This window comes from Hesperophylax consimilis, chromosome 1 (assembly GCF_061612785.1).
Source record: "Hesperophylax consimilis isolate HC1 chromosome 1, BYU_Hcon_1.0, whole genome shotgun sequence".
NCBI classification, from domain to species: Eukaryota; Metazoa; Arthropoda; class Insecta; order Trichoptera; family Limnephilidae; genus Hesperophylax; species Hesperophylax consimilis.
This window is the reverse complement of record NC_142836.1, coordinates 21,933,602-21,950,038: the sequence shown is the minus strand read 5'-3', so window position 1 is coordinate 21,950,038 and position 16,437 is coordinate 21,933,602. Positions and strand designations below refer to the sequence as shown.

Here is a 16,437-nt window from a genome sequence, read left to right as displayed (position 1 = left end):
CAAACATAATTTAAAATTACTACTAAATTCTAACTTACTGTGATCAATATTGATTTAGTTCTACATATTTACTTGAATGTACGTAAGTTTGCAATATTACATGTGCCCCTTATCCTATTATGTTACATGACCCAACAACAATAATTGTTTGTCATTAGGGGTCGAAGTTTAATAATATATAAGCGTAAAATTATTAATGTTTATAACAGCTAGCCATTTGCGTCACTGTATTTTTATCTGTGGGCCATATAAGAATATTCACTCCCCGGTATCATCTAGAAACCTCTCAGTTCATAACTAACTTTGCTACAAGAGAGACCTCAGTGAATAAGAAGTGAAAGTGTTATTAGTTATTTAAATATGAAAGTATCAGTATGGTTACTAGCCTAGTCTGAAAAAGTGTTTAAAAATACCAAAAACTTACTAAGTTATGTTGCTTAAATCACTCCCAAAAAACTTACTTAATACAAAACACATCCATGAAAATAAAATCTTCATACATTTATGTACTTTATTTACCTTCAAATTCTTGTACATGATAATATAATTCAGTACAAATTGATATTGGTTTAAAACTTTGTTTTTTTTTAATTACACTAAATAATAATTGAAAGAAACTCTTATTAGTTTTAAATTTACCTACTTAAGTTCAGTAAATTGTTGTATAATTCCTCGACTGTGATAATAATAATATATTATTCTGCCAAAAGTGATATTAATAATAAAACAAGATGGTTAACTTTACGGCAGGACTTTTGTTTAAAACAATTTTATTTGTGATTCAAAATGAAACCGATGTCAAAGCTCCCGTAGGTTGGTACCTAATTTCACTGTCCATAATTTTTTACAATATCCAGTTCAACTTGAGTTTTAATACATTATATTTATGTAATATTTTGTTTCCTTATAATTTAAATATTATTTTTTTTTTTTGCTTGAACAATAGAATAAGCTTGATGAAGATTCTTTAAAAATATCTTCGTTTTTATAACATTTTATTTCAAGTGAATGCTTTTTGTACCTCATTGTTATTATATGAATTTCACCCACCAATTTATTGTATCTCATGTTTGTGAACTAGACATTCCCGTCTTATAAATATTATTATCTGTATATGAGCGTTTAGTGTCTGAAGTTTGAACTATTAATCTGTCTGATATGAGATTGAACTTTACTATAGGCAACCCCACCCCATTCATTATGCTAACATGTTGTCATCTCACGTCTCTGTTAATATGTTCTCGTACCAGTGCATTAATTGTAGTACCTACCTAATGTTAACGTATACACTGCTAGCACGCATGAATAAACCGTGCCCCCATGTACGTCATGTATGTTTTCATTTTATTTGAAAACATGTCCCAAGAAGTGCCACATACGTCTGTAATCCTGTATTATACATCAGGAATGCGATAAAAAGGTTGATAGGTCAATGAAAATGGTAGTATTAGTGGAACTTGTACTTGATTCCACACCTGGTTCCTTGCAACTCACAACAGTGGCAATTCAATACAATTTTGAAAAGTGATATAAAACCAGTAAAAGTGATGAAAAAAGAAGGCTTATAAACCTAACCTCTTTAACCTAGTTTTTTCATTACTTTTCTTGACTTTATATCACTTTTCAAGAGTGTGTTGAATGGCCACTGTCCAGAGATTCCTGGTTACACATGTATCTGTATTTATTATTAAGGAATCAAACCTGAAATTTCTGGATTTCTGGAGTCAGAGTTTGAATAAAGCGCTCATCCATTTACCCAACAATTAATCATAATTGAATCGTGTAATAGATTGAAATAAAATGCAAATGTTTTGTTTTCAGCGGTTCGCGACACGGAGCGATGCTACGGTGTCTATGGGTGCTTTTCAGTATCACCACCATGGATATCAGCAGAGAATCGGCCAATTGCTGTCTTTCCTCTTCCTCCAGACATTATGAATGTCAGGTATGTATTGGTAGATAATTTCAAAAAGACCCTCGCTTGTGCAGTGGTGTACTGGATGATTCAGTCATTCAACACACTCGTGAAAAGTGATATAAAGTCATGAAAGGTGATGAACAAAAACCCTGTTAAATAGGTTAAGTTTATTGGCTTTCACTTTTAATCACTTTTCAGACGTTTTAATTGTCACTGTCCTGCGTTGCCGTGGAACCTGAAAAAATAATTAAATTTAATAATAATTTTGGTTTTAGTCAGGAAAGTGAAGATTGAAATTTAAACGGAATTGATAAACGTCGCTAAGCACCACTATCTTTGGGCATTTTCAGGGTAAGAGGGGATTGCGGGCGGGCATTCCAAACTAGTTTGAAAAACTTTTTTGATACTTTCGGTGTACACAAATAGATACAAAGTATCATCTCTAAAATGTTTTGCCTGTGAATATATACATACGTAAGTACAAGAAAAAACCTAGTTCTTTTCAAATCGTCATTTCTAGATATTTTATAACAAACTATTCCTGTTAATTTTTAAAAAGAACCACTCAGATACAAGACATAACTCATAACTCATGGGTAATTTGAACCTTTCAGGCTAATTTGTTCGCTTTTGGGAACAACTCATATGGTCTCACAGAAATCGTTATGTCTCCCTTACTGTTGTGGTGAGAAATATGATCTAAACAGTGTTAGAAAGAAAAACCACCACGCTTTATATTCAAATCTAGAAGTTAACCCCAGAAGAATAACAATGTGCACCTTTATGACACCAAAGGTTCCGACTGCAATTTGATAAAAATTATGAGATTTTTTGTTCATTATTTTTATATATTTTTTTTTTTTTTTTTTTTTAAAAGAAAGACAAACATTCCTGGGTTACGAATAACCCAACAATGTTTGAAAATCTCCTACTACCACCACAGAAAGCCGAAAATGTTGCTTGTGTTGTGATGGAGGACTTAGCCAGCCGAGGAATCGAACACGCGACGCTCGGGTGAGACCCAAGCGCTATGCCCACTCAACCACTGACCGGTCAATATGAAACGATAACGTTTGTAATACATGTGTCTAATGAAATAATTGTGTTTTTATATATTTTTTCGTTACCAGTAATTTTAATTTCAAAAAAAGTTAAGTTAGCCATTTTATAATATGTTTGCATTTAAAATTTTAATATTTAAAAAAAAAATGTGTTTATTTCTAACAATACAATTTGAAAGTGGATTTTATCTCCTTTCTAAAACAGTTTTCGGATACATTCATAAATATTGCATTTCGATTTTATTGCAAAGCACTTCAAAGTACTCCAACCTTCTGACAGAATTTGTCTGAGGAATTAGATGTTAAAATACTTGCCATGGTTGTTGGACTAGATCTTTTTTTTTAAAGAAAGACAAACGCTCCCGGGTTACAAATTACCTGAAAATATTTGATAAACTTCTACTAACATCATTTATAAGTGGAAGATGTTGCTTCTGGAATGATGTAGGACTGGATGACACGACGCCTGGGTGGGACCCAGACGTATTTATCAACTCGGCCTCTAACTGTTCTATCTCTAGTTTGTATCCAGTCTTTCTGGTAATGCATTATTATATCGTACAACAAACAGACCAAAACAAGCTTGTCAAGATAAACAAATAAAGGTAGAAACACACTAGGTCGATGTACGCGATACACTCATTACTATGATACCAGGTCAACTTGCAAACTGGTTATACGCACGCAACGCGTATGACCATGTGACAACTGGTCTCTAATTCTCAAGTACGCGACGCGTAGGCGCGTCAGTTGATTTGACGTTTATTTTTTAGGTTCTGTTTATGTGTTTCACTTGTCAGCAGACGCAATTCGTAGTTTTGTCAGAGAGCGAATTTGAGAATGATTTACTTAGTTCATTAGTTTATTAAGCCAACTGTTAAAACAAATAAACATAGATATACCAAACATAACAGTAGATGTATAGATAATACCAGTCATAGATGTGAAATAAACTCGTTGGAGCAACCCCCTCCATCTTTACACGTCTCACGTCGATCTGGACAGCCCAGATTAGCGCAGCCATGGAAGCGTGGGTTTGCGTTGCGTGTGACAAGTGTGTTTTTAAATCATCTATTTCCATAGTGCAATTAGTCAAGATATTTTAATGCATTGCTTACGTAGCGTACGCAGAAGTAGTGTATTTCTACCTTAATAATCATTATTATAATAGATTAATTTTATTCAGATATATAAATTTTTTAAACAAATTTTTCTGCCTTATTTTACGTCATTTAATTTAAATTGAATTTAATAAAATTTTATAAATTATATATAATTTTTTCATATTTTACTCGTAAAATATGAAAAACATGTTTTCAAACAATGTCTTTCCTCAGAGTTAAATTTACAAGTCTGACTTCTTATCAATACTTTGTTTCCTGTTTTCAATTGATTGATGTGTTTATATATGTATATTATTATACAATGAGAATCTGACGAGCGTCAAGTCATTCATTGCAATGGATTGTGATAAGAAAAATATGTTCACCTTATCAATATATTCACTATTAATTAATAAAATAATAAAGTAGGGGGATGAATCTCATTGAATATAAGCATTTTATCATAATTAGTACAGTCTGCTTCAAGGTTAATTTTGATGAACTATTTTTAACATTTTTATTTTGTTAAATTTAAAATGAAATTAAATGTTTCTTGAATGAAATTATCGAGATACAGGCTCTATAGCTTAAGAAATTATAAGTGATGATAAGATTAATGATTCCGCTGTTCTTAATTTTATTTTTCTCTTCTTATTACAGGTTTCCCACATTTACAAGGAAAAACCTGAAGATTCCAAATTTCTTGGACAACAATGATATGGATAAGATTTCCAAAGCCCAGTTGAATCCTCGTGGCCCATTTTACCTTATAGCTCATGGGTATTTAGAAGGAGGAAACAAACTTTGGGTAAGTTGTACTTAAAACGACATGTAGTTACGTTTTAGTTTTTGAACGACAGCTTTATATATAATCAACCTTACTTATTAATTGGGATAAAACATTACGCGGCGTGTAAGTTTGAAATAGTGAAAAACTTGACTTAGGACTACAGCTTAGGTAATACCATTTCTGAACTGACGCATAAGGATCTAATCAGTAAGATGGATAATGTGTGATTATGTAGTCCTATTGTTTCCACAAGTTACTAGGACCCCCAATCTCTTGAGTTTAGTCTACCATACTCTTAACTATTGGTGCTCAAAGAATGAATAAAGCCATTTACCACCACTGCTCCTAACCTTTTACTTGGCCAATTCAATGTGCCATACTTCTGGCAGTAAAAAGCATAGTCTTTCAGCGATAATTGCCTCATATCTTTTCATGGCCACAACTTCTTTATTCATAATTTATTGCCACCTTTAGGTTCAACACATGATGGAGGCATTGTTGACCTTGGAAGAGAATGCAGACGCCACCGTCATCGGTATTGACTGGAGGGGAGGGTCGAGTCCTCCCTACACTCAGGCCGTTGCCAACATCAGACTAGTTGGTGTCATCGCCGCACACCTCGTTCACGATATATATGTAAGTACACTTATATCAATCACTTATCACCTGATCTAAGTGATCCATCGCCAGCTGTCCCCAAACATGAAAGTCTCACATGTGACCCAAGAAGTTTCACTAATACATACACATTCTGTCAAAAAGTACCGCATGATGAGAGAGGTAGCGATGAAAAAGTCAATGTTGTAAAGGTTAATCTTCGCAGTTTTCCTTTGTCTTTGTGACATCAACAGCTTCTACAGCGGTAATAGAATAATAATCACAGCATGCTGCCATGAAACTGACGCTCTAACAGGATTAATTAATTGTTACATACATCTTAAAATTGCTTTACAAAAACTTAATTTGTTTCATGTTTATAAAAAAATAATTTTCATCAACTCTTTCTAATGAATGCTCCGAATATTTAAAGCACCAAGACAATCAATATAGAGCATCACGAAAGATAAAACAAATAATAATAATGAGATATGTTAAAAATTACAATAATTTTAATAATAAGAAAAAAAAGTGTTCATGCAAAGCTGCCACAAGGCAGCTTGTCTGCAGGTTCCACCATTTTTCTTTAATTTAAAAAACATAACACAAGATCATCTTGTTGGCAAATTTAGTTATTTTTAATAATAAACTGATGTTTATAAGACAAGGTTTTTTTTATACATGGCGCAAAGAATAACAAGTTATTATAAGCAATAATTATAGCCTGAAGTACCGATACAAATTGAAAATATCCCCTGAGTAAAAATAAATGTCGCCGACAGGAATTGAACCTGCACTTGTATGGGTATTTCAGGCGAATAATTATGCTTATAATAATTACTTATTTTAATTTCACCACAGGTGTACTTGGGTCATTGCGCTTGCAAGGGAGTTTTACCAAATTTTCAAGGGCAACGACGATATACACTGCTCTGTCCAATCTTTTCTTCTTCTTCCATTTACCGTATCCTATTGAAATTGTCTACTATTGGTGCAGCTACTTCCTTTATCATATTCCCACTATTATTCGTCCCCTAGATTATCATTTTTTAGTTTAAATTTTGTAGATTATATCTCAAATTCAAACACACTTTGGCGAGTCCATTTTTTAAAATTCCTCCGAGTATTGGTATCATTGGATAAATAACATTATATGTTTATATTTTTTCCTCTTGATTCCAGCTTCATTTGAACCTCAAGAACTTGGATAATTTTCATTTCATTGGACATTCTCTTGGTGCCCATATAGGGGGCTACACAGGATACACGCTTCGGAAGGTGAGTACATTATTATTTTGCTCTAAAAGCATGTTAGCCACTGTAACTTTTGGTGGCAGACATTTTTTAAATAAATAATAATAGCTTTCAAATACCACAGTATTTTAAACTGCTTTAAAAAAACTACATGCTGTTGTTCTTCACGTTAGGAAAAATTAATTTAATTGGTAGGTATATATGACTGGTTAGTTTTATAATGTACACAACAGACAGAAGGTTAACATAAAAAAATTACAACAAAAATAACAAAGAATAAATATCTACCGTCCAATAACGGTGTATAACAATATATTGAAAATAGAAGTACTTATGTAAAACATCAACAACAAGAGACAACAATGTTTGGGTTAAGGTAAAATAAGAGTTTAGGTAAATTTAGTAAAGTTCTGGGGGTATCGCTAATATGTACGGAATCCTGCCACTACAGTGCATGTTAATATAGTCGACACATTCGCTCAAGATTTTGGGAGAAATTAGTTCTTTGGAAAGGAATATGGAAAGTTTCAGGGTTTCTTAGAAGACGGTGATTGATAAAAAATTTGATTGTGGCCAAGAGGGAAGGTACATGGTTATTTGTAAGTTGAAAAGAATTTTGATTCATTGAAGTTAAATAATTAAAATTGCATAAACTGATATCATCCTATTGGATAGTAAGAATCTTGTGTGGTATTATTGTGCTATTGCTGATCGCAAGTAAAAGAATGTGCGGAGATGCAAGTCTCATGCCATGTGCAGAAAGGGCGTGATTTATTAGTAGTTCACTAGCATTCTTTGATGGCTTGTCGCCTCCTGCACCACGCATCATTCTGGACGACGCTAGGAAACTGTCTTTTGTTTTTGTTCTAACTTAAGTTTGGTGATTGTTAGACTCTAAATTGTAAAATTAAACAAATAATATAATAAGACATAATAAAACAAAACAAAAGAACCAATTTATGCAAACAATTTAATTTGTTGAAAAGTTGATAAAACTAAAGCAATAATATATATATATATTTTTTTTTAAATTATTTTAATATAGATCATAGTTACATTAATACATACATTTTTTTGCAAAATATAATATTAAGGTACATAATTGGTCATGTATACCTTATCAGAAAAGAGGAGCTCTTGTGCCTGATAAGGGAGCCACGATTCTTACTTCAGTGATTCAATGTTATGTGTAAAATATAAATATAATATATCCATATATTTTTTTAATATAAGTTTTTTTTGAAAAAAAGTTTGATTTTATTGATTTGTTCTTGTTGGTTCGTAATACAGCGCAATTCGGAAGGGAGATTATTGTAGTTTTTTATGGCTTGGTAAATATAATGGTTTTGCATTTGAGTTGTGTTAAAGATTGGCGTAATAAATTGATTTCCATTTCTCATCAGTTTGTAAAATTCTTGATATTCTGTGTTATTTTTTTCTTTACACATTTTTATAATTGAAGTTTGCTTAAATATATCATCAATATTTGGTACTGGAAACATTTTAAAAAGCAATTTTGTTGGGAAAGTAGAGTTTTTTTTAAGTATTACCTTTATAATAATTTTTTGCGAGACTTTTACTGAGTTTAGGTTGTTTTTATAAGATCCTCCCCAACCTATGATTCCGTAAATAAGCAGGGAGTGGACAAGAGCATAATATACATTTTTTAGTATTTTCACATTTAAAATATTTCTTAACCTAACAAATATATATATACATTTCCTTATTCTCTTTACTAACTCCGTAATATGGCTTTTCCATTTCAAATTTTCATCGATGATCACACCAAGATATTTAATTTAATATTAATATTTAATATAATACAAAATGTTTTGTTTCAGCAATTTGGTTTGACTCTGGGAAGAATTACAGGATTAGATCCGGCAGAGCCACATTTCGGAAAATGTGAAAACATTGTGAAACTAGATAGATCTGATGCTAAATTTGTTGACGTCATTCACTCAGATGCATCGCAATTCATAAGTGGAGGTAAAAAACACTATACATTTTATAAGTGATACTAGTTTTGCGCTAGTAGGTACTAATAACATATTATTATCTTCTACGTAGCTTGTTTATTTTCCTTAGATCTGTAAATAGTCTGCTACCAATTAAGATTAATTTATTGCCTTCCTTGAATTTTTCATTTGTGTAAACATATTGTTAGAATTTGGGTCAATCTCTTGATAACTTTTTGCTTTAGTTGAACTTTGTTCAGGAGATAAGCTGGCTATTTACAAATCACATACTATCATTAATTATTATTGTGTCTAGTGTCTGCAGCTTACTAATTATAATGTAGAATTCTGTTATAATTATATTCTACGTACTATGTAATTCACTTGTGTAGAAAACGCTGTCAGATATGTTTACTATGGATATTCGTTTTCAGGACTCGGAATATCTGAGCTAATTGGGCACGTTGACTTCTTCCCTAATGGAGGGTCCATACAGCCTGGATGTAACCAGGGTATGATGCAGTTCGTTGCTTCTAAGCCCGGAGCCATATTCCAAGGCTTCAGGAAATTCCTCAACTGCAATCACGTGCGGGCCCACGAGTTTTTCCAAGACAGCATTTTATCTCCTTGTCCATTCATGGCGGCGGAGTGTACAAGTTATCAGGTAGGTCTAGAGAATAAGATGTAAGGGATTTTCATTGTTACCAGGGAATCAAATCATTTTTATTGTGTGAAACAAAAATAATGATCACCTCTGTACGAAAATTAGATGTCATTTTGACCTTTAACAACTAATAACTTATCTTATAATTAACTTATCAATATCATTAAGCAACTCTACTTTACCTACGTACGAAGTCATCTGGAGTTTGCATCAGTTGTTTTGACTCCATTTTACAAAATCCACATAAACAAAATTGAAGCAATTCAAAACAAATTCCTAAAATATCTTTGTTACAAGTCATTGCATTAAACTAGTTATTTTCAGTTAGAGGCCTCAGCCTTGTGATATCCCTTATTATCTGGTTTATAAAATTCTGTTTAATTTAATTAAATAAATCCATTTCTCTCACTCTATTTCAGTCAAATATTTAATGTTTTGATGACAGGATTTCCTGAAAGGAGCGTGTATGAACTGTGGGGCTCCCGGCAACCAGTGCCTTCCATTTGGTTTCCACACTTACAACGAATACAAGAAATTGTTGAAGAGCGGTGCGGCCTCTACAAATAAATCTATTCGAGCCTATCTTATGACGAATGACGCCTACCCGTTTTGCAGTAAGTGTGATCTATAAACACTTGTTAATTTTGCTCATATACATCTTTAAAGCAGCGTGTCACTCGTGAATAATGTATCACTTATTGGGTAATAAATGGCTTAGTTATCTAAGTACATGTTTTTATTCACTTACCATGTACGACTGTAAGTGACAGCAAGTTGAAACTTTTCCATGCACAACCTAACCGTAATGACTATATCACCACTTCTCTTTCATCCACTGATTTTGATTGTCATTTTGAGAACTATTTATCTTGTTTTTCTGATCAGACCTTCTAACTTGTAGATTCTCGTACCCGCCAATCAGTAGTAGTGTCACCACATTAATAAACTAAATTAATAAAATAAAATCAAAAACAAATGGGCCAAGCTGCTTATTTTAGACATGATTTTTCAATGCATTATTTGTATGTACTACAAAATTATATCAGCATTAATTTAAAGCAGTAAAGCTGCGAAATTTTATAGAAATATTGCATCACTAGTATATTTTTCCTTAATCTATGACAGTGATGTGATTTTATAGTTGATTTTTATTTTTAGGAATGAATTACCGGGTAACTGTCAACATATCTGCTTCGATGGAAAGTACATCTCACGGAGGTGATGTGGGAAGACTTTGGATGGTCCTCGTCAGCAAAAACGGCGCGCACTCTGATAGAGTACCACTTGAAGAGCACGCTGGGTAGGTTTTTCATTTCTCATATTTTACTTCTATTGCATTCATAAAAAAAAAATTCTGTTTTAAAAAATTATTTAAGAACACACTTCCTTGGATAGGGTTGGCAACGTAACTAATGTAAAACATACTTAAGGTGAATGAATAAACTAAATGAAAGTTGACAATTACTATTAAGGCGATGCACTACGTCGTGTAATATTTTAAATCGAGCCACTATCAATAACACCCCTTACGTAGATGGCGATAAGGTTTAAATTCCCGCTTAACACCATCCGCCTGTTTTGATTTATGCATGAAAAAAACATGGCCAAAAAGTGCCTTTTATTTTATTTTGTGGATGTTCAGGCATAAATATTTAATTTTTTTCCCATCATTTTGTAAATAACTTAATTTGCCACATTATACAATAAAATCATGACCGAAAATGGGTTCGTAAGTAGGAGATTTTGAACTTTAAAGCAGTTTTCATAGGCCTTATACATAATTTTTTTCCGAGCTTATAAAAAGACTTATCTAAAAAATACTCAATTATTTCTAAGGCCAAGATGTATTCTACTCGCAGTATTTAATTAAAGCACCTGAAATATTTCAAACCAAAAACCCATGATTTTGCATTACTACGTAGTGCATCGCTTTAATTATAAATAAGTTGTCCACTCTGCTTAGCGACTATAAAGAACGCCTAGAATATTTCAAATTAGAAACATTAAGGACGGGTTGTTGCGGATAATTTGAACAATTCATCAAATTTCAACGTTCATTTCCTGGTTCTGTGAAAGTCCTATTCAAGTTCTGTTATTATATCATTATAGGCTAGTTGCTTGACAAAACTGAAATTAAAACAGAACTTGAAATTTTTTTTCACAGAACTGCAAAATGAATGTTGAAATTTGATGAATTGTTCAAATTATCCAAAACAACCCGTCCTAAATAAACATTGTGAGAAAAATTACATCAAATTTCTTTTCAAAATAACCATGTAGATTTTTTCTTCTTGGCCACCATTTAAATTTATATCAATCACCTAAAATAGTTTCTAAAGAACCAACATAACCTTGTCCCAATCTCTTGTGCTAATGTGTGCCCTGTACGACATCCACTCAACGGCAAGATTCTGAACACATTTAGCTACAGCCCCCAGAACTTTACTAAATTTCTCACATCTCTTGTTCTCACTTCTTCACTTGACCTAAGCTTTACTGTATTTTTTTTTTTTACATAATACACATATACTTATGTTTTCCGAGACATGTTTTTCGATTTTGTGAGGCGCTAATTTTAATAATTTTTTTATGAGTGTTTGAGGTTAAAACCGTATTTATTGCTTTATCACACGTATTGTCAGTGCGTCCTGCGTTACTCTGGTTCGATGAACTCAAATTTGTTTTGAAATTAAGTGCCATTTTCTAAATTGGAACTGATTGTGTGAAGGATTGAGACTATCCTGTAATCTTTCACAGGACTGCGATACTTCTTATGTATTGTTGCACATACTTATTGGACAGTTGTTATTATTTATTCTATGTAATTTTTTTATCCTAACCCTCTGTTGTGAAATAAATTAAACCAGATGAAACTGAAGGCACTTCCCTGAACTGTTTTAAGGACCAGATTCCATCTATCAGTTCTCACATCAACACTCCACTTTGTTTAACCTATGATTGACTTATCAAATAAAATGATTGGTGAAAAATTTTGGTATAGAAGAAAATTCTTTTATCCTTGCAAGGTGCATTCCGTACCCGAAATTTTTCTACCGAGAGGTGTAGTCCAATGACTGGTGATACACATAAGCATAGACAAAATTCTTTTATCCTTGCAAGGTGCAGCCCATTTTTATAATTTTACTTCCGCAATGTGCAGTCCATCATAAAAGAGAATTTGTGAGAAAAAGATTGTTAACGAATTACAAAATAACTCTCATAGTGCACAGCGCTTGATCCAGTACTTACCAGTTGAAGTAATAATTTAAAACGTCTGCAAGTATTACCCATGCACAAAATGCTACACATCTTATTTCAAAAACTTCAATAGACATATAAGCGAATCAAATACTTGAGTAGGGTCATGTCAAGAGTCAATAATAATAACTGAAGAATATGTAGAGACGATTTGTGAATGTGAATGAAGCGTTTGCCAAGACAGAGTTGTGCGGCGATCTATCCTTTCTGCTTACCCCTCTGGAAAAACAGCTTGAGGTTTTCTTACAATAATCATTCTTACTAAAGTAAATCACAGCATTTTTTATAATTTTTTTAAATTTCGTATTTGTTTAGGCACCACAAACCTGGAACCCAGAGGACCCTGGTGGTGTCAGTGAAGGATATCGGAGTGCCCGAGTATGCAATCATCGAATGGGAATTCGAAACTAATCTCTTAAACCCCCTGACCTGGAGAATCCTCATGTCGCCACGAATCTATGTAGCCTGGATACATATAGAGTCTATGGAGTATAATACAAAGTAAGTCCCTTATATTATGTTCTATTTGTTGCAAATTTTATGATACTAGATCTCAATATTCAAGATCTTTTGCAGTATAGACAAACATAGATTTCTGCTTCATGATATGCAATATCTACTCCTACCATAAATACTGTTATAAAGTGTTTGGATTAACCGTTTGGGTGCCAATTGTCGATTTTCGTCGATTCGTATTTTAACGAAGATTGCTGATCGTCGATTTCCGTCGATTGCGTCAGTCGTGTTCTGATTCGCGCGTACGTCTGTACGTAAAATTCTCATTTTTTCGAAACGCCTGGACTTGGGGATCCTCCTCCGCGTGATTCTAAACCAATATTCTTTAATAAAACACCGAAAAAATCATCAAAATCCTTGAAAATTCAAAGAATTTATGGGGTTTTAAAAAAATATATAGTTTCATAAAAAATAATGTTTTTTTGGTGGCATTTTACAAGCAACTGTATGAATTTTTTTGTCACTCAAACGGTTAAGTATAAATAATAAGAAATATATATTAAATGAAAAGACACACTTTATATTAATGGGTAATATAATAAGCCATATAAATAATTTATGTGAATACCGCACAAGAGTCCCAACTGCTTCCGACCGTTTGGAGCCAGTGGCATCCCTAATTGGGGTATGTTGTGAAGCTGAAGGTAGTGAGGTGAGAAAAGAGATGGGGAAAAAGAAGGTGAGGGAGTATCTGGCTATTCAGATCTGGTCACCAAACACGGTTAGAGCCACTTCAAACAACATTTCAAATTCTGAATGGTGGTCTTACACCATTGGTGGCGATACATACTGAGAGTATCTTCCACTCTGGAACGTGCCGCAAGTATACTATATATTATTTTAAATTAAAAAGTTGTGAAATAAAACAAATGAATCAAATAAAAATTTACATGCGCACACCGGGATTTGAACCTGCGACCTTCGGCTTTCTAGTCGAGAATCTTACCCCTCAGATATGAAGGCCGTCATTTATCAATTCAATGAAAGTCGTATATTACAAAGTGTGTTTTGTCATTTAGTATATAATGTCACACCCCAAAGTATTTGCTTCCTTCGAAAAAAAAAGAAATAAATATATTATGTTATGTATTTGAAATGCTGGCCTTTACTTTATTTAAATTTGGTGACAATCATCAATGGCAGTATGCATGACATCCATGAGGAAATTGGCCGCAGAATTCTCCAGCGATTGCTTTAGACTCCTTATTTGGATGTCTGCTTCAGGCTAAGCCTCCTAACGCTGACCATATTAAATTTGTTATCTAGACAATTTACATCTGGGCTTCCAGAGAGCCAATCTTCAGCTCTAATATGTACTAATATGATCTCTAAACGCCTCTAAGTAAACGGTTGAGTGCCTACACATTAAGTCATTTAAATCATAAGTTAACATAGTGGCAAAAACAGGCATTTACTAGACAGGTAGCGTTACTCAGCAGTGGTGAAACAAATAATAAATTATGTTACTCGACAAGGCTCAGATACCTGGGAAGACACATTGTAGAACCAGAAGACATAGCCACATATCCAATGACAAACCTGGTGAACTATATAAAAGGGAACGGATTACTGTTAAAGGATTGAGGTAAAATGGAAGGTAGCACAATGGGCCTATGGCCTAAGTGCTCACGGGAACCTTACGTCAACCGTCTCCTGTAATAAAAAAAATAAATAAAATGTTACTCGACGAGTAGCAATAACCAACAGTTTATTTAGAGGTGGAGAAATACCAACAAATCTACTTCGATATGTGGATTTTCAGCCATTGCTTTGCGTGATCATAACAATAAAATTGTTTTTTTTTTTATTTTCAGAATGACAGTTTGTCCACAGCACGAAGAACCACTGGTGGCCAACACTCCGAGTCAGTTCCATAAGGGTCACTGTTCAGACCACATGTCCCCAATCCGTATCACCATATCGTCTAAATATCAACACTGATATTTAGATGATAAACATCCGCAAAATATCAACACAAAACCAATTAATTTTCTCTCAGCTTATTTTACAGATGCATCAAAATATCAATGACTCATATTTTTTAACAAAACTAACTAACCTTCGATCAGTCTTCTATGGTCAATTTCTATATTCCATAAGTAAAACCCTACAGAATTTCGCAAAACCTATAAATAAGTAATGATTTTAGTCGCGACCCCGCACAATCACGGGGAATACTTTAGCTAAAAATAAAACATAAATCATAATAATTCAAAAGCATGACAGAACACACGTCGCTTTTGTTGTTTACATTGATATCGCATAGAAACTATCAGGCACCAGTATATGCATAAAATATACAATGCATTGATAATGTGCAAACAGTAAAAAGAATTCTTGTATATGGTGCTTCAGTATTCGTAAAAAATGTATTCGTTTAAGAGTAGGTTATTTAGATTATTACTAGTAAAATAAAATCATTTTACGTAAATCTTTGCAATAATTAGGTTTGGTTTAAGTATAGTAATACATAACTAATTAACTAACCATTACGCCATTTGGGGTCAGCAGAGAGAAAGGAACGCCAAACAACTCGTTCTTGGCACCCACCTATAATTATTTTTAATATGCAAAATAGTTAGCATAATCAGAATGTAAGTTGTATAATTATAATTTTTTTACTGTGCTTTTATTTAAGTTTAATTTCTAGTCTTATTCAAAGTAGGCCAGACATAAGTAAGGGTGTAAATGACTTATATTAAGAAATACTCAATATGTCCTACTTTTCCGAAATATCTTTCGTAGAACTGTGTATTTTCAAAATGTCTTAGTCCATTGATATTCAATGAGTGTATTAGTTAAATGCAATGCAAATTTTTATGTTTAATGATAAATATTGATAATAAATAAAACTATAAATTGTTTATCTTCTTTGATTTGCGTTACGGAAGTAACGCTAACACTTGCAAGTTGTTATTACGCACGCGAATTATCCACTTAAGCGATAGCTTCCCATATGTGGTTAGCACTGCTAACGTCCTTGAGCGATAGTATGTAAGTGGAGCTGTAGGAAGATGATTTTTATGAATTAAAAAATGGAGAAACATCGGTGGATTCGTTGGCTTTAAAAGCAGTTTATATGTTTCCACATTAAGGTGAAATGGAAGCGAGAATTCTCATACAATCTGTTGGCATGCCCACTCGAAAACAACGGATATTATTTTATTAGCGAAAAAGAATTCTATAAATGAGATTGGCAAAAATATTGTCTATAACTTATCTCTAAATAGTATAAAATAAAGTCGCTATCCGTGTCTGTCTGTTTGTGCCCTTAGTTCTTCTAAACTACGCAACGGATTTTGACAGGGTTTTTACTAC

The 16,437-nt window shown here is 33.0% G+C and overlaps 1 protein-coding gene across 1 annotated transcript; it reads left to right on the top strand.

Moving 5' to 3' along the window:
• The first annotated feature begins 270 nt into the window (after window positions 1-270).
• Window positions 271-15,966, top strand: LOC149426445 (pancreatic triacylglycerol lipase). Its single transcript, XM_089636975.1, has 11 exons — window positions 271-813; window positions 1,822-1,945; window positions 4,743-4,890; window positions 5,347-5,508; window positions 6,652-6,747; window positions 8,565-8,712; window positions 9,116-9,345; window positions 9,791-9,959; window positions 10,504-10,645; window positions 12,919-13,104; window positions 14,934-15,966. Exons 1-11 carry the CDS (start codon window positions 732-734, stop codon window positions 15,058-15,060), a joined length of 1,614 nt encoding a protein of 537 aa, XP_089493101.1. The 5' UTR covers window positions 271-731; the 3' UTR covers window positions 15,061-15,966.
• Window positions 15,967-16,437: the final 471 nt, after the last annotated feature.

Bases quoted from the DNA above. Each gene is read 5' to 3' on its own strand.
- LOC149426445 (XM_089636975.1), top strand. From the start codon at position 732: ATGGTTAACTTTACGGCAGGACTTTTGTTTAAAACAATTTTATTTGTG. The intron at 9,346-9,790 runs GTAGGTCTAGAG...TTTTGATGACAG, and splicing joins CGGAGTGTACAAGTTATCAG to GATTTCCTGAAAGGAGCGTG. The intron at 13,105-14,933 runs GTAAGTCCCTTA...TTTTATTTTCAG, and splicing joins TCTATGGAGTATAATACAAA to AATGACAGTTTGTCCACAGC.